Source organism: Phallusia mammillata, chromosome 2, assembly GCF_965637545.1.
Source record: "Phallusia mammillata chromosome 2, kaPhaMamm4.hap1.1, whole genome shotgun sequence".
NCBI lineage: Eukaryota > Metazoa > Chordata > Ascidiacea > Phlebobranchia > Ascidiidae > Phallusia > Phallusia mammillata.
Genome location: NC_137253.1, coordinates 26,753,892 through 26,781,083, shown reverse-complemented (window position 1 = coordinate 26,781,083; position 27,192 = coordinate 26,753,892). Strand labels below are relative to the sequence as shown.

Sequence of the window (27,192 nt, the reverse complement as noted above, 5' to 3'; positions counted from 1 at the left end):
TTTATGACAGTTCATTAGGCAACAACCGCCTACCCGGAAATCGAACCCAGCGCACTTGTTTGTTCCCTGTCTAGTACCTTTGTCTGGCAGCACTGTGAGGTCATAATTCAATGTGCGTACGTAACAGTCACATTTGGAATACACTTCTTGTTGCGAAAAAACATTTATCACAGTACTTGCCTTTGCTTGCAGCTAAAATGGTCAACCATGGCCTCTGATTTTGTGTACTCGTACTCCTCACCAACGCAAGGTTTTGCTGACTTATTCACCAAAGATCTAATATACAATTAGGCAACACGTAGGCTGCAAAAGAAGAAACTTAACTCTTCAACGAAGGCCCAACACCGTACATAATGCAGCAAGCACCTGACTGTAATAAACCTGCGACCAATAACTAACCAACCACAAGACTGCCTGCATGCCTCGCCACAGGAACCGCACTTCATGGTGAGATGAACAATACACATTTGAAAGCTGCCACGGCGAATCTCATAAACCAGATTTGCCACAAAGTGAGCTGTATCATCGCAAAAGCGGCTAAGCTTAGGGTCGTGTAAGCTACGAATTTATTTCACTGACACCTTTGTCTTTTTGTCAGCCTGAAGCCTGAGTCGCAACCTACGCCCTTGTGTAAACAGGAAAGCCGATAAAAGTCGGCAAGCAAACGCGCTTCGGCCTTCTGTTACAATCAACAACGACCCTTTGTATTCGCCAGCTTGGCCATTAGGCCCTGGTCCTTTTGATCCTATACTGTGATTTTTCTTGTCGATTTGACGAAACACGTTGTAACTAAAGTCAGTCTTTTCAATCGGTGTCGAGACGAGACTTCTACTGATTTCCGATTGTGATTTCGGTTTCGCGATAGCTTCGATATTTCACAGCCTAATTGTGCATTGAATCACACTCGAACCAAATCCGATTTGTCCAAGGCGATTATGCTGATTTTATCAGCTGGTGACAGGGAATACATGACGTTACTCATGAGTGCATTTACCACAGTGAAGCGATTGTCAATTGCCTTTTGGTGAACCTAAATAGCCTGAGGTAAATTATGGCAATGTTCACCTTTACCCGCTCAAGTTTTGTGTTTGTTCTTTGTTATGTAATTGTAAACCTTTGTCTATTTATTTTTACATGCAACAAGTTGAACTGTTTAAGTACCATTTGCAGTTGTGACGGATTTAGTCGCAAAATATATCGAAAATAATATACAAGTGAGCACTAGTTCGTTTATAGGGCCAAGTCATCAGTAGGGGTCTATCTAAGCTTACCGGTAACTTTTTTTTGGCATCTAATTCCTTGGTTTTGCTAATCGTTGTGAAAGTAAATCAAAAAACGGCTTTCGCACAGAATTCCCGCTTCGTGGCGCTGGTGCTGCACGTCGCGATTTGTTTCCTAGGTTACATTGGTACGCCTTTGCTCTTCCATTCATCCTGGTCGTGTCACCGGCCTGTGTGAAATCGGATACGCGTAAAATTCCGTAACAATAGTAGAGTTTTGCGGTGTCAAGGTAGTGGGTTACCGTGTTGGTGTTTTGTGCTTTGTTTGGGTCGGAATTTTTGGATAATGTGTTTGCACTCTGGGACAATTCTTCGACCTATTGTTTGATTTGAATGTTTGTTCTGTATGGTTTGAAAGAGTGTTGAAAAATTAAGTTTATGGCAAGTTAAAACGTTTACGATCGTTAGCTGGCATGTCAATATAGATAAACCTCTTATATGAATTTCTAGGTGTTATAGAAGTGCATTAAAATTATCTATTTTTATATATGTGTGTCACTGTGTTTACAAATATATTTAAACATAAAGGGCAAGAATGGTATAGTGTTTATTTTACATGTTAATGCAAACAAATGATAGAAAATATTGTTGTAGTTAATTGTAGAGGGCTTCAAGTTAGGTCTGTATATGTTTTGGACAGTAATGAAACTATTTTATAATTACTAAAATGGATGGACCTATAAACTGCACTCAGTGGATAAAAATAATCTAAGCACTTGAACAAGGACAAAGATGCGATGTTGGATTTGCGCTGCCAGAGTGTTACTTATTTTTGTCTTGGTGTCCATCCATTTTGACGAAACAGGTTTGGTTCAAATTTTGTTGCAAGTTTAATAATGTGTGTACAAAAATTGTAAGTGGATGATGTAACCTATTTACGATTTCCATGTTTACTGTCATTGTGATAATTTATGGATCACCAACGGTTGTTTTTTGATCAAAAACATGCCAGTGAACTTGTGTATAAAGAATATATCATGCAGGCATTTTAAAAATCACTGTTGTCATCATCAGTGCAGGTTGTCATTTAATATTTTTCACATACAAGTTCTACACTAGGCAGTTTTTGATTTAAATTTCTCTTCAAGTCTGTGTATAGTGTTCCTAATCAATTTGGCGATGGTGCAAGTTGTACCTTTTTTGCAACAAAATCTATTGTAAGATATTAATATTGTTTTTTTACAATGTTTGACAGATCAATATGGTACATCAAATACCAAAGAATCTAATCATGCCACAGATTTGGACAAGGTCTATTCATCTGTGCTTCCAGATGAAATTGACATGGCAACATTGCTTCCAGATGAAATCCCTTCTACCCCCTCGATTGACGACATATATGAAAGTAAGGCTGTCTCTATTAGTGATGGGACGATACCAGGTTTTGAAGCGAGTACCGATACTACGAGTACCACATGTATATACCTTCGATACCGAGTATGATTACCGGGTACTTAAGTGTACTGTTGTACTTAGTTGTATATCACTGACTAATTTATCTGATATGGTCGGGGTACAGGCATGCACACACACATGCTGAAAAATGTAATCACCATCATGATAGCGAAAAAGACATGCATAACTGGCGGAACTTTTTCCAATTTTGTGCTCTCGAATCAAATAATGGCGAAAAGTTGCCCGTATTCTTATGGTGTAAACCAGCCTTTGGTACTTGCACAGTGGTATCGAAAAATGAGACAAAATATTTCAATACTGAGTACGAGGATCGATACCACTGAAATCGTTCGATACCATCAATACCGAGTACCGGGTACTGGTCCCATCACTAGTCTCTATGTAAACAATTGTAAATCTTGAAATTTACTCTTTAACATTTACTCTATATATGTCACGGATTGGTATAAGTTTGGTGCTTTCTCCTTTAACATTAAAACATTGTATGCAATGGACTTTATCTATGTGTTAAAGGGCCAGTGGTTATATCACAGTAATATTTAATCCCATGAAAAATTGTGTCACTTATCTAAATTTGACAAGACATACTTGAACATTCCAAAATCATCTGTTGTCAAGTATCCAGTGCTCACTGCGCATACAAACAACAATTATCTTGTGTGGCTTCTGTTGTGTTAACTCATAATGGATCTGTTTTCTCAAGGCATTGAAATGTTTGAGCTGTGGGAAGCGGAACAAAGAGGTGAGGTTTGCTAAGCTTTCTGATATGTAGGACACACATAAGATATATCCTAAGATAGTACTTTCACTCATTCAGTAGTTTTGTGATATCTTATCTTTACTGATGTTAAAGATATTTCACTTGACTACAGTGTCAGTATTGTGTCATGGTATTAGGAAAAAACTTGCCTACAGCCTTACACCCTTGTCTAATTACGCTTTTTAAGACATAAAAATGTTGACATGTTTACCAAGTATTAAAAGTACACCTTTAAAGTGTATGCACCACACTTATTGTTCCTTAAACAATGATATTGCGAAATATTATTTTCTGTAATCAAATGAAGTATTTTTACAAGGCACAAACATTAACAGCTTGAAATTATAAAAACAAAAATTTTGACTCTTGTGCAGATCAAAGATTTCGCCGCAATGTGATTGGAAACGATGGTATGATATAATATATTTGTTTTTCATATGTTTTAAGCTGAAATTACCACATACTAGTATGAAAAACCATCTTGCACATGACTTCAGTTTACACCTGTACTAATAATTTATTTTTCCTTCACAAAAATATCTGTATTAATCAATAATGCATGAATGTCTGGTTTGGCATTGTTTAAATAATAAATGCTTATGGGTGTAAATGTATATTCCATAATCCTCTTACTGACTATTGACCTACTTGTGTCTCTCTGTACTGAAACTGATTTACATGATCATAAAATAGTCCCTGGTAAAAATACATAATAATAAACTCTCTTCTGTCATTGTTTATTCTGACCAAATGAAATATTTATCTATAGAGCAGTGTGTCTGCAAAGCTGTATAGTCCTTTATCTCTGTTTGCCATCGGTATAAAGTACAACCTTTTTTTACACAAAAAAACACACTTTCCAACTAAAGAGGGTCAGTTGAGTTTATTTTGCTTGGTTCAAGAAACCATAGCAACACAATTTCACTGAACAATCACTAATCCACGAATAGCTGTGCAACATTGAAACACTATAAAGCACAAAAAATTGGATGGCAGGGTTGGTGGATTATAAATAAATACACTGCAATTATTGCAGTGTATGAAGTGTTATTTGGAAGTAGCTCACCAGAGAGTTAGTTTGGCATATTGTGAGCAAAACGAGAAGGGGAAAATGTTGGCACGACATTTTTGGAAGTGTATACATGCAAAACAGTAAGTTTACATTTGTTCTTTCCGTAGACAGTGGAAGCGGTTCTACAACAGATTCACCTGAAACATCAACAGCAGACATGGTCACCACTCCAACAACCGATGACATTGGTAGTGGCACAGAACCTTCCACTACACAACCAACTTCAATACAAACAACAGCAATGGATACTACTACAGATGTTTTAGTACAAACCACAATTATGTCAACAGAACTTACAGACAGCACAGAAACTACAGAAGGGAGCGGGACTACACCTTTTGAAACGGCTCCCTTTACTGTTGAGACAACTCCTGTGCCTGAAGTTACTACAACTACAGTTATAGTGAATATCGTTAATACCCGTAAGTTTTGCTTATGTGGTACTTGGTTAGGATGGGGACTCAAACCACTTGTCAAATTGGTGCAGGTTTAATTCGGGTTCACTATTTATTGTTTATAGGAGGTATTGGTTGGGTTCTGATAAAAAATATATTTATTTTTTGGTTAAAGTCTTGTTCTGTTTTTTAAATTGTTTAAATTCCCATTAGTTTATTTTTGATTCAACCTGGTATCTATATGACCATATCAAATGCCAGAATATTTTGACTGTGTACAAAACAAACACCTTTTGACATGATGATTGTTGTTTTCGTACATATTTTTAAGTACTTTGTTATTTCGAGATCTATCAATTAGTGCTTAGTGCTGAGCATAAAAATACCACTGACTGCATTTTAACTGGTTTGGTTCTTGTTTTAAAAAAAATGTTATTGTGGTTCAGGTTTAATGAAGTAATGAATTAAACCACTTAAACCAGTTTGCAGGTTCGGGTTCAGTTCCGGTTCGACTCCTTGGGTAAAGAATTTTAATTTACTTTATATTTTATTTTAGTGACAAAATTACAGTAGGTTTGGCAAAAGGTTTTAAATCTCAAAATATTTTCAATGTTTAATTGAATTGTGTAATTTGTTTCTGCAGAATTTCGAACTGTCAATTTTGTAAACGCAACAACTCCTCAGTTTCGACAAGACATGAAAGACGCTTTGGAGACTTTGTATAATAATATAACAACCCCACCTGCAAGAAGAAGAAAGAGAGCAACATCACCTATATATAACATCACAGTAAGAGGGCCATTTCTTAACTATTTGTAGAAAAATGCTTTATGTTAAAAAAATATGCAAAGCAAGTTTTGAATAAGGATTATTACCTACACTTAACAAAGATTTAAAAAAAATATCAACCTAAAAAACAAACACAAAAATATTACCATTTGAAATCGTATATTTTAGATTGAAGATGCCCAAAACCTTGATAACAACACCATCAATGTTGACTATTCTGTGGCCACAGACAATATGACTATACCAGCTGATGAGGCAGTTGCAAGGCTTAATGTTACTGCTTCTGTATATGAGGAGGTTGTTTCTACTCAACTTAATACCAATGTATCAAGTATTGTTTTAGCTGCAGGTACAGTCATTAGCAAGAAATCCAACACTTTTTTTAATAAAACCAGTATTTTTTACAGTGGCTACACCAACAGTAACTACACCCTCCCCAACTACTAGTGCAAATAGCACAGCTGATACTACTGCTGTTTTCACTACACAAGAAGGAACAACAGAAACAGGAGCAGCAACTATATCTCCTATGTCAACAACCACTGCAGATAATGCAACTACCACAGACACAACAGCTGATAACAACACAACTGCACCGATACTATCTACACCTCCTGCACCAACTATGGGCACAACCGCGCCTACACCTAATACAACTTTTACTCCAACCACCCCATTTGTCACAGTGACTGTGCCAGTTACTGGAGATACAACAGTTAATGCTCAAACTGCTACAACTTCGATGAATGCAACAGATGCAATAACATCAGCTCCTAACACCTCTACTCCTATACCTACAACAGCAGTGGGAACAAATCCTACAATAGCTACAACAGTGGCAGTAACAGATTCAACTACTGGAAACAATACATCCAATATTACAACAGCTACGCCAATATCAACTGTGGCTTCAGCTACATCTGACACTGTTGGAACTACTGCAAATACTACAGACATCACTTCTCCAGTCTTTACTACACCAGCACCTATCACCAGTGAATCAAGTGTGACTATTCCAACCATTACTACACCAGCATCAGTTACAAACGTAACTATAACAGACACCACCACTGATGTTAACCCAACTACACCTTTACTTACAACTCCTATGACAACTATGGTCACCATTGCAACTACTGGAGACACCCTTACTACAATTTCAAGTACTACATCTTCTGTAAATGAAACCACTACTGGAATGGTTGACACTACAGTGCCATTCATGACAACACCCACTGTGATTGCTACAACTGGCACTGATGCGTCTACTCCATTACCAACTCCAACTACATCATCTGTAGATACTACAACTGAGACAACCACAGCTGCAATTACTGTAGCACCTGAAACTACTTCTATTGCATCCACAACAGAAGTAACAACTGCAACTGAATCTACAGGTAAGTCCATGAATAAAAGCATATCCTGTCAACGTATTTTGTGATAAAAATTTGTGCCACAGCTGCAACTACAGTCCCAACAACCCAAGATCCTCTTTTGGTACCTTTTGTGAATGACATTACAAAGCAATTGATATTCGGTAAGTGGATTATGTGACAATAAATATTGGAATTGTTAACTTGTAACCGAGTTCTAGAACAAGCAGCGCAATGGATGTTAGTTTTCAAATAACATTTTTTTAACAATCTTTCTTTTTAAAGTTTTTTTTTTCAAATAGTTAGCACACTCATCTGTAGAATATAAAAATGTGTGAAAAAGATAACATTTAAACACTGTCAAACAGGTTTTTGTAAATGTGGCTACGTTTATTTTTCTAATGCAAATTTATTGGTTTCCTGCAGTGGTGGGATTTAAATTTTTAGTCAGCCAGTGTGTGATGTCATAAAACCAGTGGTGCGATTCAAATTTCTATTGGTGGGATTTAAATTTTTTTCAGGCTAACTGGTTTACTGATCTCATAATATTTATTGAGACAGTTCCATAGGACCGGTGCAAACTGGCTGAATCCCACCACTGGTTTCAAGTGTTTTTTTTTTGTCTTGAAGCACACATCCACACAAATAATGTAATTTTTCGCAGATTATGATTACAATGAAAGCACAACCACTATAAATGTCACAGAAGCAACAAGGGAAGCTCTTATTGTTCTTTTCACGAATGAAACTGCTGTGGCCAGAAGAAAAAGGGCAACTAACATGTTTAATGTATTGGTACGATCTTTGCTATTAGTTTTTATGGGTCCCCTTCCCTGAAGGGGACACATATTGATTTTACTTAAATTGTTTTTGTTTTTTTCTTTTTTTTTCTTCCTTTTTTTTTCTTCCCAAAGTTTGTCCGACTCGTTTTTCCATCAAATGTTTGATGGATTTGGCTGAAATTTACACAGATGGTAGATATAGTTATGTAGATGTGCATCTCACTTTTTGTTGTTGATAACCCCAGTATTTATCCCGCTAGTCCCCTAAAATGGGTGTTTTTACCCAAAGTTTGTCCGACTCGTTTTTCCATCAAATGTTTGATGGATTTGGCTGAAATTTACACAGATGGTAGACATAGTTATGTAGATGTGCATCCCACTTTGTTTTTGTTGATAACCCCAGTATTTACCCTGCTAGCCCCCTAAAATGGGTATTTTTTACCCAAAGTTTGTCCGACTCGTTTTTCCATCAAATGTTTGACGGATTTGGCTGAAATTTACACAGATGGTAGATATATTCATGTAGATGTGCATCCCACTTTGTTTTTGTTGATAACCCCAGTATTTACCCCGCTAGCCCCCTAAAATGGGTGTTTTTACCCAAAGTTTGTCCGACTCGTTTTTCCATCAAATGTTTGATGGATTTGGCTGAAATTTACACAGATGGTAGACATAGTTATGTAGATGTGCATCCCACTTTGTTTTTGTTGATAACCCCAGTATTTACCCCGCTAGCCCCCAAAATGGGTGAGTTTTTAAACAGTGTCAGAATTGGCTGAAATTTGGATTTCTTGAAAAGTATGCCGTTTATAGGTGTCGATTGTTGTGTTCAACCCTGTAGTCCTAACATTTACCCCACAATCCTCTAAAGTGTAAAACGTATTTGTATGTTACTGGGCACCACAAACGAAAGATTTCTTTGGCACAATAGTGTTACAAGGGCAGGCAGTTGTATGTTACTCGTTGGTGGGTTGCTTGGTGGTCGTTTTTGCGCCATGGCAGTTAGGGGCTTGTTAACAGCCCTATGACGTCAGAATCATTAACGGTTGTTGCTCAAAACACCTCTAGTGGTCGAAATTTTAAACATTGGCGGATTGGGCTGAAATTTTGCAGTACTATTGATTGAGTCATTGTGGTTTTTATATATTTTTTAATTTGTGTGTCGAACCCAATTAGTTACCCTCCTAGCCCCCTAAAATGGGTCAGTTATTTAAAACGTTAAATAGGACATACTTCTAACAATATCTGGGGTGAATCTAATTTTATAGTTTGTATTCTTCATAGCATTATTATTTAAGCCCAGTGCCGATCACTGTGTTTTACCTTACAACACCCGACTTTCTTATGGTTGTCTCTTGAATTGCATTATTTTCAACTTTGCATGTGTGGGGACCCATGAGTTTTTGCCTGCAGAAACGACTAAAGTTATAAAAGACGGTGACTAATATGGGACCCAATACAAAATAATCATAGGAAATATATTTATGTTTTAAAATAGGTTATAGTGTATATGCAAGGGCAATATGTGCTAAGCCACCCTTCTAGTTTTTAATAGATAAAACAAACATTTACATTGGTTGCTGATATATTTTTCGCACGATGTAAGTTCTCCCTTTGGTTATACTTAAATGTTGCATTAGTATTTAACTGGTGTTTAGGATATTTTTTAACAATTAAAACACCTGTAGCTTTTTAGCAGCCAGGTTGTTCAGATTTCAAAGGAATTCAGGCTATTTCAGCCAAAGATTTTTACAGTATTTTTTTATTTTTCAGTTTTCTACAGATTCCACGTTTGGAAGTGGTTCTGTGCGAGCCAAGTACATTGTTGGTAGAGACAGTGTAGTGTTGCCAAGTAGTGAATCTGCTCAAATTATACAAGGAGTAACTGATACGCAGGTTCAGCAGGCAATAGTTCGCCAAGGCATCTCTGCCCCTGTAATTCGCACTGCAAGTATTCAAGGTAATTATTTTTCCTGCTAAGAATTTTGTGCTTGTCTATGTGTCCACTGCATACATTTTTTTGCAATTCTGTTTTTTTGGTCCAGCACCAGTGGCTATCTTTAAATTGTAAAAAATTTTTTTTAATGGAATTAACGTTTTCCTATGATGTGTTTAAAACTGGTAGAATGTGACTTTTTAAGCAAGTTATATAATTGTTACACTTATTTTTAGCACGAAACCGTGCCGCAAACACTCAGGAAATTTTGACAGGTACATGTTTTTTTTTGTTTAGGTAAACAGATTGTAAATGGCTTTCTCTTAACAAATTGACACCAATTTATCTGAATCTTCTAATCTACTATATTGGTGGTTGTTAAAATAGTAAGGAGTTATCTGTGTATAATTAGGCACCAAGTTATCTGTTTTATAGAGCATTGTTGATTTCAAATAAAGTGATTTACACATTTAGCATCACTTAAAATTTGTATTTTTTTTCAATTTATGCACTCATTTCTGTTTGGTAACAGAGTTTATTCTGACCGCTCCTTTTACTGAAAGTGATCAGACACTGATCAGTAATCTCACAGAAGCCCTGTCTTCATTGTACCCAAGAAACACTACAAGCAGTTTTATAAGTATTAATGTAAGTATAAAAGCAAAAGCAATTGGAATTGAGATGAGATGAAATGTGTTTATTTTGCTTGGAGAACACAGCGATACAATAGCACAAACAATCACCAAGCCGGAGATAGCTGCACAAAGTTAAAACGTTATGGAATGCAAAACAGTAAAGCGCACAGTTGGTGGATAATGGTTGAACCCACTGCAGCTAACCATATTATGAAGCGTTGTGGCTTAAATTGAAATTTAGCTTGTATTTAATTTGTTTGTGTGTTATGCTCAGTCAAAACTGCTGAGAACATTTTAGATCTTTTTAAATATAAGTTGAAATAAAAGTACCCAATTAGGTTTTTGATGGCAATTACAATTCCTCATTTCTGTTTTAATATATTGTAAAAAAATGATTGTTTATGAACCTTTATGTCATTGCAGTACAGTTATACACAATGTTTTTTATGTTGTTTTCACAGATAAAAATATATAATGGAAAACACAACCAGTATGGTAGTACCATGGTTATCATAACATAGTTATATATTTAAAGACTGAATACAGTTTAATATTTGTGATTGCAATATAAGGTGTTTTTAGGTAACTGATGTTGACAACACAGCCAACCAAATTTCTGCAAATTACACAGTGGATGCAAACGGATTCGATTGTAGTGAGAGTCTTTGTCATGTTTTACTGATTGCTGATGTAGACAATGATCAGTATATCAGTATGCTGAGTACTTGGTTTTCAATTGATCAAGTCATCACAAAAGCTTCACCAGGTACCATACTATACATTTTTCATAAATAAAAGATAAATTGATGATGCTTTAACTGTTTGTTACTTTTGTTTTGCAGTTAACCAAGTCCCAAATGGGCCATTTGTGGGTATGTACCTTTTCAACACAAGTGGACTAATAATGTAGTTGAAACCAAATCTTTATTTTCACGATGATAAACTTGTTAAATTAAAGAATTATAATCTTAACGATGGAACTGATGAGTAAAAATATAATTCTTATAAGCATACACTATAAACATTAACCATTTTGTAGGACGAGACAAGAATTTTACCACAACTGGAATTCGCATGGGTAAGCTGTTATTTGGTAAAAGTACAATGCTTGTTTGGGGCCCAATACAAAATTTTTAAAATAGGTCATAATGTATGTGTAATGGCAGTATATGCTTATCTACTTTGCTAGTCGACAATTTCTAATTCTAATTTGTGTGTAATGGTTTTGACTTTCTGGACCTGTAAGCCTGAAAAACTTGCAAGGACTTTTCGAACTATGCATGAATGTAATTCAACTTTCAGCAGACTGTGGCAGTCTTTTGAGATTTTAATTTTTATTTGTTTTGTTTAAGAATATACCAGCCAACCACCCTTGAATGACTACAGCATTGTGACAAGTATTCTGAGTCAAGAGTATACGGACTTGTTTGGTTCCGCAACAACTGTACAGGTGTGATGATGTTCTTTTTATGAAACAATTTTCTATGTAGGCGCCCATGAAAACCAAAAACACGTTAAATTTTTTTTTGGTGAGTGGCTCGTTAAAATTTTGGTGAGTGCCTCGACTTGCAGTAAAACATATGCAGTGAAAATTGTAACCCCTAACTATGACGGAAACTGTGGTAAATGAAGAAATGAGGTTTTTCATTCAAAACCCCATTGTTAAAATATCGGAGTTAAAATTCGTTTCGAAGTTCGTAAGTTACATTTCGCAATAACCGCTGCCTAATATAGTTTGTTTCTTTTTAGTCACTAAAAACTATAAAGAATAGTACTTTTAGGAAAATTTGATGTTAGTGTACATATGTTAATGTTGGTAAAAACGTTTTTCATCATGCGGGCACACATACACATTTACATTTTCAAAATGTCATTTTTTAGACCAAATATTTTATGTTATTTAAACTTTTTAAAACTTATAGGTTAGTAAAACTATTCTAATTTTTTTTTAGATGTATACTAAGGCATAAAAAGTTTACCTATCGACCGTTAACCCCGGCTCTGCATGGTTTAATTTTTGTTTGTAGCCAGTAATGCACAATCATTGAGTGGCGTGTTACATTCAGACATGGGCTTGAATACACGCGTCCGGTATTCGAATACTTTACGAATACCTGCATGACTGTATTCGAATTCATGAATACTTTGGCAATTTTTGAGTGACAGCAATTCGAATGGTATTCGAATAAAACGAATCAAGTATTTGTAATCATGAATTGTTGACCAAACTACAACGACAAGTAATTCGAATACTATTCGAATAAACCAAGGCATGTATTCGTATTCATGAATTCTAAGCACTTTTTGAAGTTCGGCAATTCGAATTGTATTCGAATAATGCGAGTCAGGTATTCGTATTCACGAATTGTTTCGTAATGTTAAGGTGGCAGCAATTCGAATTGTATTCGAATAAAGCGTGTCAAGTATTAGTATTCATGAATAGTTGACCAAAAAACAACAACGTGTAATTCGAATACTATTCGAATAAACCCCAAGCGTGTATTCGTATTCATGAATACTTCGTACTTTTTGAGACGTAGCAATTCGAATTGTATTCGAATTAATAGTTCTAGTTATTTGTATTCACGAATTGTTCAGTTGTTGTAAGAAGCAAACAATTCGAATAACATTCAATTTGTTGCGGAAAATAAAATAAATAAGTTGCGGAAAATAAAAGAAATAAAATGCCCCGAAACTTAAAAGGTATTCGATCAAAAAGTAACATGGGTTTATGAATTGCAATTTTATTGGTAAAAATGTAAACCAACGAGCTTTTTTGCCACGTTAGCTTGACTGATTTAAGTCTCCGTTATAAAAATTTCACCAAGTTTACATGAAATGTTTGCTTCATAAACACGCTACACCTGTCAGGTGCTGAGAACAACCCAATGTTGCAAGCTTTGTAACACAATTCCATTTATGTAACGTCACAATTAAACTTCTATATGTCATTGTTTCGTAACATAAACAAAAACTTGTCAAATCAGGTCACATTCACTGCCAATTTGAATTGTATTCGAATCTATTTGGCAAAAATATAGCAAAATATTCTCGACTACTTCTAGTCTGGAGGTAATCGACAATTCGAATTGTATTAATAAAAATGTAGTCATATATTCGATTTTACGTATCTTACGTTTCCAAAGGCTGACAACAATTCGAATGGTATTCGTACAAATGTAGTCATGTATTCGATTTTACGAATTGTTACCTTGCCGAAGGCCGACAACAATTCGAATTGTATTCGTAAAAAATATCGTGTATTCGAATTTGCAAATTCTTAGGTTGGCAAAAACCTACAACAATTCGAATTGTATTCGAATAAATTTACTCAAGTTTTTGTATTCATGAATTGTTGGTTCAAAAGTTAACTTCAACTATTCGAATTGTATTCATGGACTATCGAACGAAAGCCAAAATCATTCGAATACAGCACGAAGGTGCCGAAACCTGTATTCGAATGCATTCGAATACGAATGACGAATACGAATGGCCCCATGTCTGGTTACATTCCATACTTTTTTTTGCAGATATACGATTTTGATGCTACGTTTATAACGTACACAGTAACCTTGAACAGTGGTCGCATTGCAAGGGGAGCACTTGGTGCTGGGACAGGTTGGGCTGCTAGATGCTTCCTTCATTCGCGATTTGCTGATAACTCTATTACTATCAACATTACACAAATTTCGACAACAGAAGATAGATGCAGAATAGCTTTGTCAGCCGACGAATTTTTTTACTTCGGTAAGTTTTAGTAATGTGATTTTTGTAACAAAACTGTGTCCATTCGTAGCGTAATATGGCATCACCTTTTTGCCTTTTCGTTGTTGGTTGTTTGAAACGAGTAGTTTACCGATTAGCATTCTGAAATAGCGCTTCTCGGCCTGAAGTACTTGACGAGTAGATTTTTCGCTCTGTTTTTTGTACACTACTAAATGTGTGCAGAAATAGTAATTCTCTGCTCAGACAAGTAGATAAGCAAGAATACACACACGCTTAAATTTACGTAGACTACGTTTTAAAGGTGAAAACATAAATTTTCTTTTATACTTATTAGATTTTCGCGATACTTCTGCTCCTTCAAGAAATGTAACTTATTCATTTTTGGGCGGCATTGATTTCAGTGCGTCAATTATCGAAACATTCAACACTAATTTCGCCTCACGGCCAAGTGTAAGTAAATGTTTGTGCTCGACCTAAAATAAATATAATTTAGTTGTGTTCACACTTTGTGTTTCGTAGGTTTGTTTCATTGCCACTTCTTACGCCCCGTCAATAGTTACAATGCAACTTTTTGGTACGATCAGTGACATCGACAACTTTGAACCTACTTTGTCATCCATTCCTGCCTTGGGAAGCGTTCTGACATTGTCAGGTGAGCACTCTCTTTAATAAGCCTGTTTTTGTAACTTAGTAACTAAAAATGGGCAAAATTGGAAGTACACCTGTTAATTGCTTGTCTAAGTTAATGAAATTGCATATACAATCGATTCGATTCCGCTCGCGTTTTGTCCGCCGCGTCGATTAAGCTTTTGGTTGTTCTCCTTAACCAAAGTACAGTAAATCTTCAAACAACTTGAAATTCAGCTTGTCTTTTTTGTTTGTAGATTTAGCTCTTCATACTTGCACCATAATGCAATTCCAAAAATGTAATTTTATAGGTAATAAAACATAATTGTTTGTTAGGTCAATTAGAGATTTGAATGTGTTTTTTTTTCGACAAACTGAATTGCAATAATTTGTTTCAGGTAATGCAACCAGAACCCTACCGTGTTTGTATTCTCCAAAAGAGTTTTGTACCGTCACGTCTTGCCCCGCAACGGCCACTGCACCACCAGTAGAATGTCCCACAATCCCAACTGTCACATGCCCAACAACAAATACACTGACTGCAACAACTGCGTCAAACACTACAATGACTCAAACAGCTACAACGCCAACAGAAGCTTCTACCAATATGACAACCACCGGTCAGATGGTTGTTGGTCCAGCATGCATCCTGGTGTGGATATTTTGGGTGGTTGTCGGGTTATTGATTTTGTTCATAATTATCTTGGTGATCGTTATCATCATTTTGTGCATTCGTTTAAGACGACTTAAGGTAAGTTTTTTTTCATCGGTTAGAATTAATGCGTTGCAAAACTAAACACATCACTTCAGATTTCTTAACTTTTTTAACATTTTAATGAAAATGAGTTCAAAAAGGTTGTGTTAATCAAAATCATAATTACGCTTTAACAAGCGCTCGAAATTAACAACACAAAACTGTTTAATTTTATGTCTGTACTTTACTGCATCGAGGCTCGAACGCATAGGCTCGATTTCAAAACGTTTGAGACTGATTTGCACGACCTCCTCGAAACTTTTTATTTGTGACCTCTGCCCAGGCATACTAAAATTGTTGAAACTTTTGTTTTATTTCACAGGGTACACAAAAGGATGGACCTGAAGGGTAAGTCAAATGCAACATTTTTGAATGAAATGACTGTGTTTTTACTGAGTGGGTAAAGATAGTTAAAACATGGCATTATATGGTATACGATTTTTGCGTCCACAATATGAACGTAGATACTTAGGAGTCTTCAATTGTTTTTCACAGCTTGATCACAATTTCGGCACTTGTAAACACCTTTAGTTTGGTAAACGCTGCTAGGACTTAAGTCAAATAATTTATTACCACTTGTGCTGTGTCCCAAGTTGCTGAGAATGTTTGAATTTTTAGCTTGTCAAACTTTTTGCCGTTGCTGATCGTTTAGGCCAGGGGTTCTTAAACTGGGAGGCGTAAAGGTTTCGCAAGGGGGGCGCAGCACATTATGGCTGCAAAGTTTTCACTTTAAAGTTTATTGCTGCAAAAAGTTTTGGGCTTTATTTCTCTGAAATGGATGTCGAGTTACGTTTAATAATGATTCGTGCGGGCCGCATAGTTTACATGCCCTAGTGTCGTCTTTCCCAATTTAGCCCACGAGGCGATTTTTATAAAGGCGCCAAGATATGGTCTTGTTAAAAACCTATTTAAAATCTGTTAAATTGTATAGTTAGTCTCATCTTGCAAGCAATGCTTGTATATTCGGTCACAAGTAACACAATAAGGCAATTGTTTGCGCACAATTAACACTTTTTGTCTTGTCTGTGACGTAATAAACTGACATTGGATCAATCCTGGGTTTTGCAATCCTATGAAACTAGGTAATTTCAATTTTACATGTCGTAACGGTGAACTTTCGTAAGAAGTAGATTAATTTTTGACTGTAACAAAGTTATCAATACTATTTGGCAAACCCAAAAATGGGGTCGCGGGCCGTAGTTTGGTGACCCTTATACAGTACGATACAGTCGGCTGTGCATTTTTATTTGTTCGCAATTTCGCATTAGAGATTGCCTTGACTTTCAGTGAAACAACAATTTCTGGGCGACATATGCGTAGTTTACAAGAATACTGGCAACGTGGCTCTGTGCGCGCGCAAAAAAAACTTTTTTTGCAACTTATCAGTGTTAAAGTGGCTTTTTTAAACGCTTGGAACTAACTTGACAGTAGTTTTTCACCATGACAGTAGTTTTCGCGATTCTCAATCAAATATAAAAATGAATAGGCTTCTTTAAAGATTTTTTACAGTTATAACGTTTTACCACTTACAGGCGATAGTTGCCAATGAAACCTGTATTTTGTTCCAAAGGTTCAGCTAACGCAAGGGCGGGCAACTTCTCCAGTCGGCGGGCCTGATATGGGAAAATAAAGTACTTGGCGGGCCGGATTCCCGAATCGATACATTAATCGCGTATTTATCCAGTGATTTAAAACGGATTTTGACCACCTAAACCAGTGGTCTTCAACCAGTTTAGCGAAATCGCCCCCTTGCTAGGGCACTGACTCAATATCGCCCCCCATTATATCGTTTTTTTTTTAAGTTCTTGACTCTTGAGCATTTGCGTGCAACTAGATTTACCCAGCACCAACGAATGCTTATGTTAACAGTTAAAACCCAATTTAATTGCTACAACAACACTGAGGGTCAATTTCACGCAATTCTAACGCATCCAAGCAAAGTTTGTGACGTCATAGACAAGATAACATCATACAATTATGCGCAAACAATAGCTATTTTTGTTATTTTGATTAAAAGTAATGGGGCATTACTCGGCAAAAGAGAAACCTATACATTCCACATTAATAACTTACACTAGATTTATCAAATTTAATGATGATACAAAAACTTCGCAGTTTTTGAAGCGCTAGCAGACCTATAGAAAGTGTAAAAGTGAAACAAGTTTGAGGGAAAGCTCGTTACCGTTATATTAAAAAGGTATAGCCGGTCACCATACATAGCGCATACACCAATTTAATGCATACACCACAGACTTAGATAGTTTTTTTTGCTTAGATAGTAACGGCGGGAAAGTTTTTTGCTATTGGGGAGCGTTACTGTCCGTTACAACTACAATTTGACGTAGTATGCAAGTAGTGGGGGATTGCGGCAGACTGTGGCCGCGGGCCACATTACCATGTATGACCCGGAAACTGTCGGTCAAAATCCCGTCGCGGGCCGGATCCGGCCCGCGGGCCGTATGTTGCCCGCCCCTGAGCTAACGTAACGTTTTCACGTCATAGCAATGTACTCCAACGCCTGGTCTAGTTTAATAACCTTCACCAAAAAAACTTATCCTTTATTCTGGGTTGTGTTATTTTCTTATGTATCAACTATCTGATAGGCCAACGATTCCAACTGAGACCCCGAGGCCAACAATTCCAACTGGGCCTCCGAGGGCAACAATTCCTACTGAACCTATAAGGACAGTAATTCCACCTGAACCTATAAGGACAGTAATTCCACCTGAACCTATAAGGACGGAAATTCTAACTGAACATCCAAGTAGAGCTGAAACTCCGAGACCACATATGCCACTTAAACAACCTCAAAATCATTCTCCAGAGGCTAAATATGACAGACATAGCATACCACAGCCTGGTAAGCTTTCTGCACAGCATACTGTAATCCACACAACAATTTCCTAACAAAATCATATGACAACTTTGGTTTACAGATTTGCCCGAACGGTTGGTGCCAGACACGATGATGATGGCATCACCAAATCACGAAATCCCAGAGCGAGTAATCACAACCTTTCACCCATCCGTGGGACTTCCCCCGATACGACCCCCGCTAATGTCGGAACGCATGCGCCTGCAAGCGCCCCCGGTGAGTTTTCTGCCAAAAAAATTTGTTTTACGTGCGATTTTTAAGCAATTGTTACTTGGGGTGTCATACGTCTGCCTTTATTGCGTGAATTTTTACCCTTTTTATGTTGGACTTGTACTGTTAGTCGCATATTTTTGACACCTGATCAATTGAAAAACTATACTCGGATTTGTTCATTAGTTCAACGAAAAATATAAAATATAAAGGTACGAATATACAGAAAAAGCAATATGCTTTATTATTCAAACGTTTCGGCAAATGCTCATGCCATTATCAGTGATGTGAGCGGCCACGTCAATTTCACCCGTTTATAAACACTTAAGTCCCTTTTCGGGATGGCCGTGGTTTAAGAAACAAACATATTTGTCGTAAAAAATGTCTTAAAAACATTTTCTATCCTATTAAAACTGCAAAAGAGACACTTTAGTTTGAAAGACGTCATGCCATGGGCGGATCTAGACGGGGGTGTTTGGTGTTTGGACACCCCCCTAAGAAAATTGGTGCAATTTGCACGACTCCCATTTTGAAAAAGTTGTGCGTAGATATAGGCCAAACGTTCCGTTTACCGTTGCGTAATTACATGGAGTCGTTGTCTCAAAGCTATGCGCCTTCATCGTTTGGTATTGGCTTATCTATTAGTCTATTGTGACGTAACAAGGATTAAAATAAAGAGTTTATTGCGCTGACAATACAAAAGTGATTATCCGCCAAGGACGCTGAAGTGCTGACTGCACTAAATTTAATGTATTGAAACAATGTTAAATCCGCCTTAACTGGTTTAAACGTTTGATGCTATATTGTTTATGACCTACCAAACACGCAATTGTTGTCACAAATATTGAACCATGTTGTTAAGGTACACGTAATTGGCAACTTGCCAATGCTTGGCATTTTTTATGCCTTGCATAGTAACCAACTTAATTGCATTCGTAACGGTGCGCAACTTAAAAGGTTAACCATCGTTTCAAAAAGGCGTTCAGTCCTTTAAAGCAGTGGTTCTCAAACTTTTTTTGTTGCGACGCCTCTGGAAAAGTTGAAACGACGCACCTGGGCGTCGCGACGCACAGTTTGAGAACTACTTCTTTAAAGGTTATTTTTAAAGCACGTCTTGTATTTTGATTACCCGACCGTCACGTTTATCTTGCAACCACCGTTTTGTTGAGTAAGCAAGAGAGTAGAGCCGTAAATGGAAATTTTAACGATTTCTAATGACAGATGCTGTTCGATTTGCGACATGCCAAAGTTGCGCGTTAGGTTGAGGTCTTGTACTTTCGGGTTTAAACCTGCTTGCAGTTCTGGACAAAGCACACTGCCGCTTAATGCGTCGTTATAAACAATGCAACATCACAAGCTCTGTGCGTCCATGATAGTAAAACAGTTTTTCCCAACCCCAAATTTCTGTTATGCATTGAGCACTGCGTATTTACAAAATGATACCTTGCGACCGCAGCTTTTTTGGTGCGTGAGTGACGTCAAACTTATGACGTTTTTTAGAAAGGGGAATACCCAAATCATATTGTGTAACGTCAGTATTGCACTAGGGAATTTCCCAAATAATTGTTGGACACCCCCCTTAATTTTTTTCTAAATCCGCCCCTGCGTCATGCTATCTTTTTACCGTCAGATCTTAACGTCAAAACGTCTCCTGTTGTTTTGCAGATGACGCCCGAATTACGTGACCGTTCCGAAATTGAACGTCACAGGAACAAGCAGAGAAGTCGAAAAATGGCGTCGCGTCCTAAACATCAACTTCCGCCGGGTTCGTTTAGAAATTTAAAATTGTTGCAAAAGTTAATCTTTAAGTACACAGAAGGTTGGGCATGGCAAGTATGGTACATCCCAAATTGAAAAAAAATTTTAAGTCAAATTTCCAAGTTTTCATGCACAAAAGATAGTATAAGAACTATTGACGTTTACTATGAGTTTAACTATGAACCTGTAATCAATAGACATTTTGTTGAAATAAACAGATTAGGGTGCAAAAAATATGTTTGCAAGAAGCAGTTGTTTGTTGGGGATCCAACCGTCACAAGTTAAAATCCAGATTAAAAAAACTTTTTATCGTTTTTTGTAATGTTCAGAAGTTCACATTGTAATGTTTCTGATCATTTTAAGCCTTTTCTGTTTGTGTTTTTCTATATTTTTTGGCCGTCATGTTCCAGAATCTAGACGCTGATAATGATTTTTTTACTCCAGACATTGATAAATGATTCCCTTGACTACAACTATTATCACACATTTTTCCTTATATTGTCACCTCGGTCAGCTTCTGCTTTGAATCATATTCGTCGCCTTTTCTTCTCTAGTTAGTATTTTCGCATCTAATGTGCCCCCTTTGTTCAGATGTTGACCCAGTAACACAGAAAGCTTATGACGAAGCCCAAACCAGCATCGATGAAGTATTGGTGCCACGTGCTCCAGCAGTTTTTTACCCTCTACATAGGTAAGGCTTGTTTTATGTGAGCACTGTGTACAACTTCGCGTGGTTTGGTTTTACCAGTCTTTACGCTTACTTTCATATGTTGTACATGTTGTTGGATATTTTTTTTAACTTAATTGTTTTTAAATTTAATTAATTCGACTTCAAATCGGGTGTAACTAACTATCTGTTCTTACTTGATTAAATTAAATGCAGTATGATATTGAATTTAAAGTTGCTCTTTTTATAATTGGAGCAACCTTTTAGCGGTAAAAAAAATATTTGAAATGCACAGCAACTTCAAATAAGCGCAAGATTATCTAACATGTTTTTTCTTCATTCTTTTTGATAACTTCATGCAAAACATTTTTTGTGAAATTTTGCAACTAGACGTTTAACTTAATTCAAACCAAAACTTATTTTCTATTTATAGAAAACGCCCTCATAAAAGAAAGGGCAAACTGGACATGGTCCACCCACAACCTGATCCCGATCTTGAGGTGCTTCTGGGCCCTTCTAACCAACCGCCGGGCAACTATACAGTTGTAACCCCGCAACAACGAGCTACCGAGGGATTGCCTGACACTGGAAGCTCAAATTCTTGTAAAAAGATTTGTAGAATCCAACTGAATTAGCTTTGTTTTCTGGTTCAAAATATAAAGCGGAAAACGTTTAAAAACTTAAACCCTAATTTTCTTTGCAAAATCAATTGAATAGAAGTGTTCGTTGGTGTTTATCACATTGCTGTTGTAACACAGCTTTTGGGCCACGAACCTTTTTAGAACAAAGCCTAGTAAAATACGATCACTAAATGATGAAGTGTATCACCCTCAATAACTTTGCATATCGGTATATAGTTGTGACATTAGCCTTAACGATGCGTTTACGTGGCAAAATAGGCCACATGTATGTAAATTTCACTTAAATATGCCTAAAAGTGTCCAAACGAAGGTCTAAAATTGTAGTGTAATTCATATCAAGGCCGAATTAGTCCAGGTTACTTCATTAAACTGGTTTTGATATTTAGCTCATCGACCAGACGATACACGTCAGAAGATGGCAAAACTATTAGAAGATGCGTTCAGTCTTGTTTCTCCGCGTTCCCCTAGCAACGCAGTCGCCCCACAACACCCCCCTCTCACCCACGTGGGGTCAATGGACTCAGGAATTTTCCCATCGCCACCATATGACTCCGTAAGTTACAAACTTCATTGATCTCTGCTGAATTTTTTATTGGCGTTTACTTGCTCAAGCACATTCAGTCAGGCTTAAACTAGTATCTTTAAAAAGCAAGCTGCGCATTTAAAGTAAAGCTCTAACAAAAACTGTTTGGAAATAAGTTCAATTGTAGGCTACTACAGAACAGCAGTATCTACCTGTCTATATGTTTGCAATAACACCTTCCAGGGAACAATTCTTCTGCAAGATTTCTTAAATTTTGATGCTGTGTTTTAGCTGCAAATGATTTTCGCTCGTTTAAATGTCACTGTGGCCAAACGATAGCTGTGCAATCATGTCTTTAAAAGTCTATCTCTGTCATAATCAGACCAGCCTATATTGTAAACGGCATGGTTTTGTTTCAACATTCTGACACTTAAAGTTTGTTGTTATCATAAAAAAGATTGCAATTTTTTACTGTATAGAACAACTTTGGCTCTCCGGACGGCATCGCTATGCCACAGCCTCACGGTCGCGGATCAAAAGCCCCAAAACGTCGCCAGTTCAGTTCACCTACTCTTTCGCCTGATGAAACTTCTCACAGTGGGGACTCTCCCCTGTTTACGCGACGGCAACCTCCGCTAGTTCACGACCCACAGCCTGGTAAGACTGTCGTTTCAACAATTTTAATCGATATCATTGTAAAATTTGTTAACATTTCAAACAGTTTCTGGTAAATTGTTCTTTTCTGATTTGAAAGTAATAGATTAGAACTTTAGGAATCGTTTGCAATGATGAATATGTTAAATAATAGTTTTGCAAATGAAGGAGGGTTAAATAAATCAGGACAGAATAGAATACAGCGTCAAACTGGAAACATATACCTCTTTAATCGTCCACATAATCGAGTTGATAAAGTGTTTTTGTAATGTTGAACAGGTTTAACATGAAATCCTAGATAAACATGTGTCCAGATGTCTTTTTTTGCTAAAATTGGGGAGTTCTCTAAGCAACAAGTTATTGAGGGGACACTACAGAAAAAAGTTTGTGAAACGGTGGTACAACATTTATGATAAAAGTTAATTTTAAATGTGTATGTTTTAAGTCATTTGCTTCCTGTTGGATAATATATGCGTATATGTAGCCTAAAGTATGATTTTTATTAAACAACCAGTAAACTTTGCAGTCAAAAGTCAACCACAGTTTGTTTAGGCATATATAAATAAATATATATAAGTAATTGGCATCTTCATTTTCTTTTTCAAGTAAAATCTGCATAATAATTATAAAAATGTACAGAATCTCGCGATTCTTTAAAAAAGCAACCCACTAAACCCGAGGCTGTTTCTTAACATTTTACGAAAAATAAAACTTAGCCACACAAACTGAATGGAGTATATCGTCAAAACATGCCTTGTGTCACAACCTGCTTTTTTAGGTAGCTATTTTCCACTCATGTGGCTTTTCAAGTGTACAATGAATTTCGATTGATTTCTAACTTGAAAACCTCAAGTTGTTGAACTTCTTGTTCTTTACAAGTGGGCTTGACATTCTTTTGTGCGCATAAGAATAACGTTCTAAATTCCTTGGCACCAATGAGACTGTGTTGTTCTTTCAAAACCAAAGCAAAGCTTGCACAGGGTTGGAAACCTTTTTTTAAAAATCGCATGATGTACTGATGCAGAGGTTCTAACCGGTTTTGCCTTTTTTAATAAAGATACGCTTAACACTTGTACCTTCATTTTGAATATTTTTTTCGTATGAACTATAAATGTGTACATATTCGGCCGTCTGCACGTAATCGTTTGTACTTATAAACTAAAATCAACTAGTTTCACATGTTTGAAACTAACAAAGCTATCTTGATTTGTAACTTTTATTATTTCACTTTATGTAGCATTGATCATAGGGTCACGCTCACGCCTATTAAAAAGCTTTGTATACTGTCACACAATTTCGATTTGAATTGGAAAACCTTTTTTCATGTGAAGCAATGCTACTATTATCGTTGGTTTAATTAACAGGAGTCCGACCTCTCACGTACAAGGCTCCCGCATCGGCGACACCTAGCGGCGAAGCGGCTTACATAACTCCCATTCGAAAGACGCGCGGCGTTGGTTGGTTGCACATTGCATGTGTCACGTTGTCATACGCATGACGTCACTGTTGCCTAAATCATATAGGATTGCATGGGAATCGTTAGGCTATCAAAGGTCTCGCGAAACGCAGACCTATATGAATTAATTGTTCGTTTAGTTTTTTTTCCACAACTGGACAACGCAACTTAATGTTGTGGAGTTGTCACTTAACTGCGAACTAAGAATTGATGTATTGTAACAATTTCGGGTAATATGCGATCGACGTTTATGTAAAGCTGTGGTTCCTAACCCTTTTTTCGTTACCCTGAGAACAACCCATTGATAAAAAAAACTAGAAGTACCAACTGACGTCGCAAAAGAATGACGCCACATAACTAGTGTAATATACCCACTGAAATATGTCAAACTATCACTGTGCGAATAAATACCCAAAGGTTAGGAACCACTGATGTAAAGCATGTTTTTCACGGTCTTGTATGTTTGCATGAATCTTTATCTTCACCTGTTAGCTTTGAGACAAACATGGAGTTTTGTGCACTTTGCATGTTATTGACTACTTTCTTTCTTTAAGATCATTGTAGCACAGAATGTTAATCACATATACTTTTTATGCATTGTATGTTTTTAGTGAGCGTGAAAATTTCTTTGACTATTGCTCAAATGCATTGGGTTTTAGGTTAAGGTTGCTGCCTTCATAAAGCAAAATTATTTTTATCTTTCAATTTTTCACGGTGTTTTTACCCTAAACGCTTCAAATCGACGTTTTTGTATTGTGCATAGATCGGACACGAGAACATTCCAACAATTTCTTACTGAACGTTTAAACTATTTACAGGCAACAGTGTAATCTGGACCCCGTACCGCGCATTCGACGAAGTTTCTCGTCTAGAGAGTGAATCCGACTCTTTACCCAACTCCGCCCCGTCGCCCCAACGACCTGGTCAGGGATTACCCACAACGCCCCCACTTACCAATGGGACTGGTGACGTACGCCTCCCCTCTACTTCGTTGCCTGGCGATGCCGAAATGCAGCAGCAAATCAGAGACGAACTTGCACGATTAAGTGGCCAATCTACGTCTGCTGGAAGTTCAATGGGGTCCTAAAACCCCAGCATGGTCCCTAGGGGTCTTGAATTGTCAGCCAACTCTTTTGTAAATGTGAGGAATGTACTACAGTTCATCACTGAAGCTTTTTTAGTTATTTTTAGTCTTTTTTTCTATTTTTTATGCCGCTATTTTTGTACCGTTATGTTCCCGACGCTAAAATTGCATTTTTCGTCGCTTGGTTTTCAACCTAATATTGCATTTTTTTCGCACCCTTTCTACACCCGAACTATATTGTAGATTACGCCCACTCTCTATCACACAACGCGAGCAGCTGCATATTCTTTGCCGAATCTATTAAGTCTGCCTCTATATTCTAAACAAATGATGTAAAGTTCCTTATTGTACTTGTTCAACCGATATTGCATAAATCGTGGTAACAGTTTTCTTTTTTTAAACACTTACCTTTATGATATTGTTAATCATGAAAAAAGAACTATCTTTAACATACAGAATATTGCACCTTGTAGTTTGCTTTCATACACAAACGCCAAATACACATTTATCTATTGCACAGGTTATTACACAAAACACGTCAGGTTTTTTTTCCTACCACTTGCACTGTGCAAAATCGCTTTTCTATTTTTTGTGTATTTTATTGGTGCTCTGCGAAAAATCGTACTTCTGTTTTGTTTTTCTAATTCGCCGTATGTTTACTGTGGCGTGTCTTTGCAAGTGTTTAGCAAATTTTGCCCATTCCAAACTACGTACTGAACAGTAGCATTGTGTTTATATATGCGCCGTCTTTCCATATCATAGATATACATATACATGTACATATTTCGTATAGGAAGTGTCGTCAAATAACTGTGATTATCTAACCACGTTCCCACATTTGAAAACCGGTGTTGCTTCCATATCGTATTTACTCGATTGTAAGCCACCGCTAAGTTTTTACCATACCGTTTGTGCGGCTTACATGTCTAATGTCATGCCGATATTATTTGACCGCCCTGCAATCTGATACAATGTGCTTTAAATTTTCGTTTGCAAATATACATTATTAAACAAAACTTTTTTAACACCTCAACATGTGGCTTACAATCGAGTAATTGTTTTTTGTTTGTAGTTTTAATGATCGGATTGTAAATTGACATTCGTTTCAAAACGGTACGCACTGTTAGAGGATAAAGACCCCGTCCGATTTACGTTTGTATCAATTGCAATAGCCTAGTTAGATTGCCCCACACGTAACCACGTAAAGTATAGTTGTCACTTTGCCCAGCTAGCTGTATTTGCTTCCGTCGTTACGTCACACGCTAAGTGCCAAATAGCATTATTACGTCACTAGCTGTGTTGGGGGGTGACATAACTTTTTATCCTCTTTTTTACGTCATCTAGGTCTCGCCTTTAAAAAACAGTAAACATTTTCAGGACGCACATCATGTAAGCATAACACATCTGTTGGCATTTATTTGGGCCTTTATGTATTTTTCGTGCTGTGTCGTTCCTCAGATTTAGAGTTATTTCAATCGCGTGGATTTTCCACTGTAAAATCTAAATATTTCTTTTTTCTTTTTGTGTATTCGGGAATCAACAATGATGATACGTTATAACATGAATGGACGTTGTTACTGTAATGTACCAAAATCGATTGAAAGTTCAACCGGTTGCTTGCAATTCATTGATTTCCTGTTACGGTAGTTCATACATTTTTCAAGGAATTGTAATAACATCGTAATGCACCTGACTCCTGCCATGTGAGAAAATTACTTTACGAGTTTATTAATGTTTCGCCGATAGTCTTAATTCAAACTGTTGACAGAAATCATT

At 36.8% G+C, this 27,192-nt stretch overlaps 1 protein-coding gene across 3 annotated transcripts; it reads left to right on the top strand.

Moving 5' to 3' along the window:
* Nucleotides 1-1,856: 1,856 nt before the first annotated feature.
* LOC145214731 (uncharacterized) lies at nucleotides 1,857-27,109 on the top strand. Of its 3 annotated transcripts, XM_080083324.1 has the most exons (31): nucleotides 1,858-2,085; nucleotides 2,476-2,625; nucleotides 3,400-3,438; nucleotides 3,831-3,866; nucleotides 4,636-4,950; nucleotides 5,567-5,712; nucleotides 5,881-6,061; nucleotides 6,120-7,112; nucleotides 7,175-7,252; nucleotides 7,753-7,883; nucleotides 9,644-9,830; nucleotides 10,043-10,081; nucleotides 10,339-10,454; nucleotides 11,024-11,207; nucleotides 11,284-11,313; nucleotides 11,481-11,519; nucleotides 11,794-11,891; nucleotides 13,972-14,188; nucleotides 14,502-14,617; nucleotides 14,687-14,819; nucleotides 15,193-15,545; nucleotides 15,871-15,896; nucleotides 18,152-18,408; nucleotides 18,485-18,639; nucleotides 20,299-20,398; nucleotides 20,983-21,082; nucleotides 21,492-21,661; nucleotides 22,086-22,252; nucleotides 22,702-22,879; nucleotides 24,241-24,333; nucleotides 25,151-27,109. In XM_080083324.1, exons 1-31 carry the CDS (start codon nucleotides 2,013-2,015, stop codon nucleotides 25,417-25,419), a joined length of 5,169 nt encoding a protein of 1,722 aa, XP_079939450.1. In that variant the 5' UTR covers nucleotides 1,858-2,012; the 3' UTR covers nucleotides 25,420-27,109. The 3 variants fall into 3 exon arrangements, with proteins under 3 accessions (XP_079939452.1, XP_079939450.1, XP_079939451.1); XM_080083326.1 differs by lacking the exon at nucleotides 22,702-22,879 and having other exon boundaries at nucleotides 1,857-2,085; nucleotides 25,151-25,216; XM_080083325.1 differs by lacking the exon at nucleotides 24,241-24,333.
* The last annotated feature ends 83 nt before the right edge of the window (nucleotides 27,110-27,192 follow it).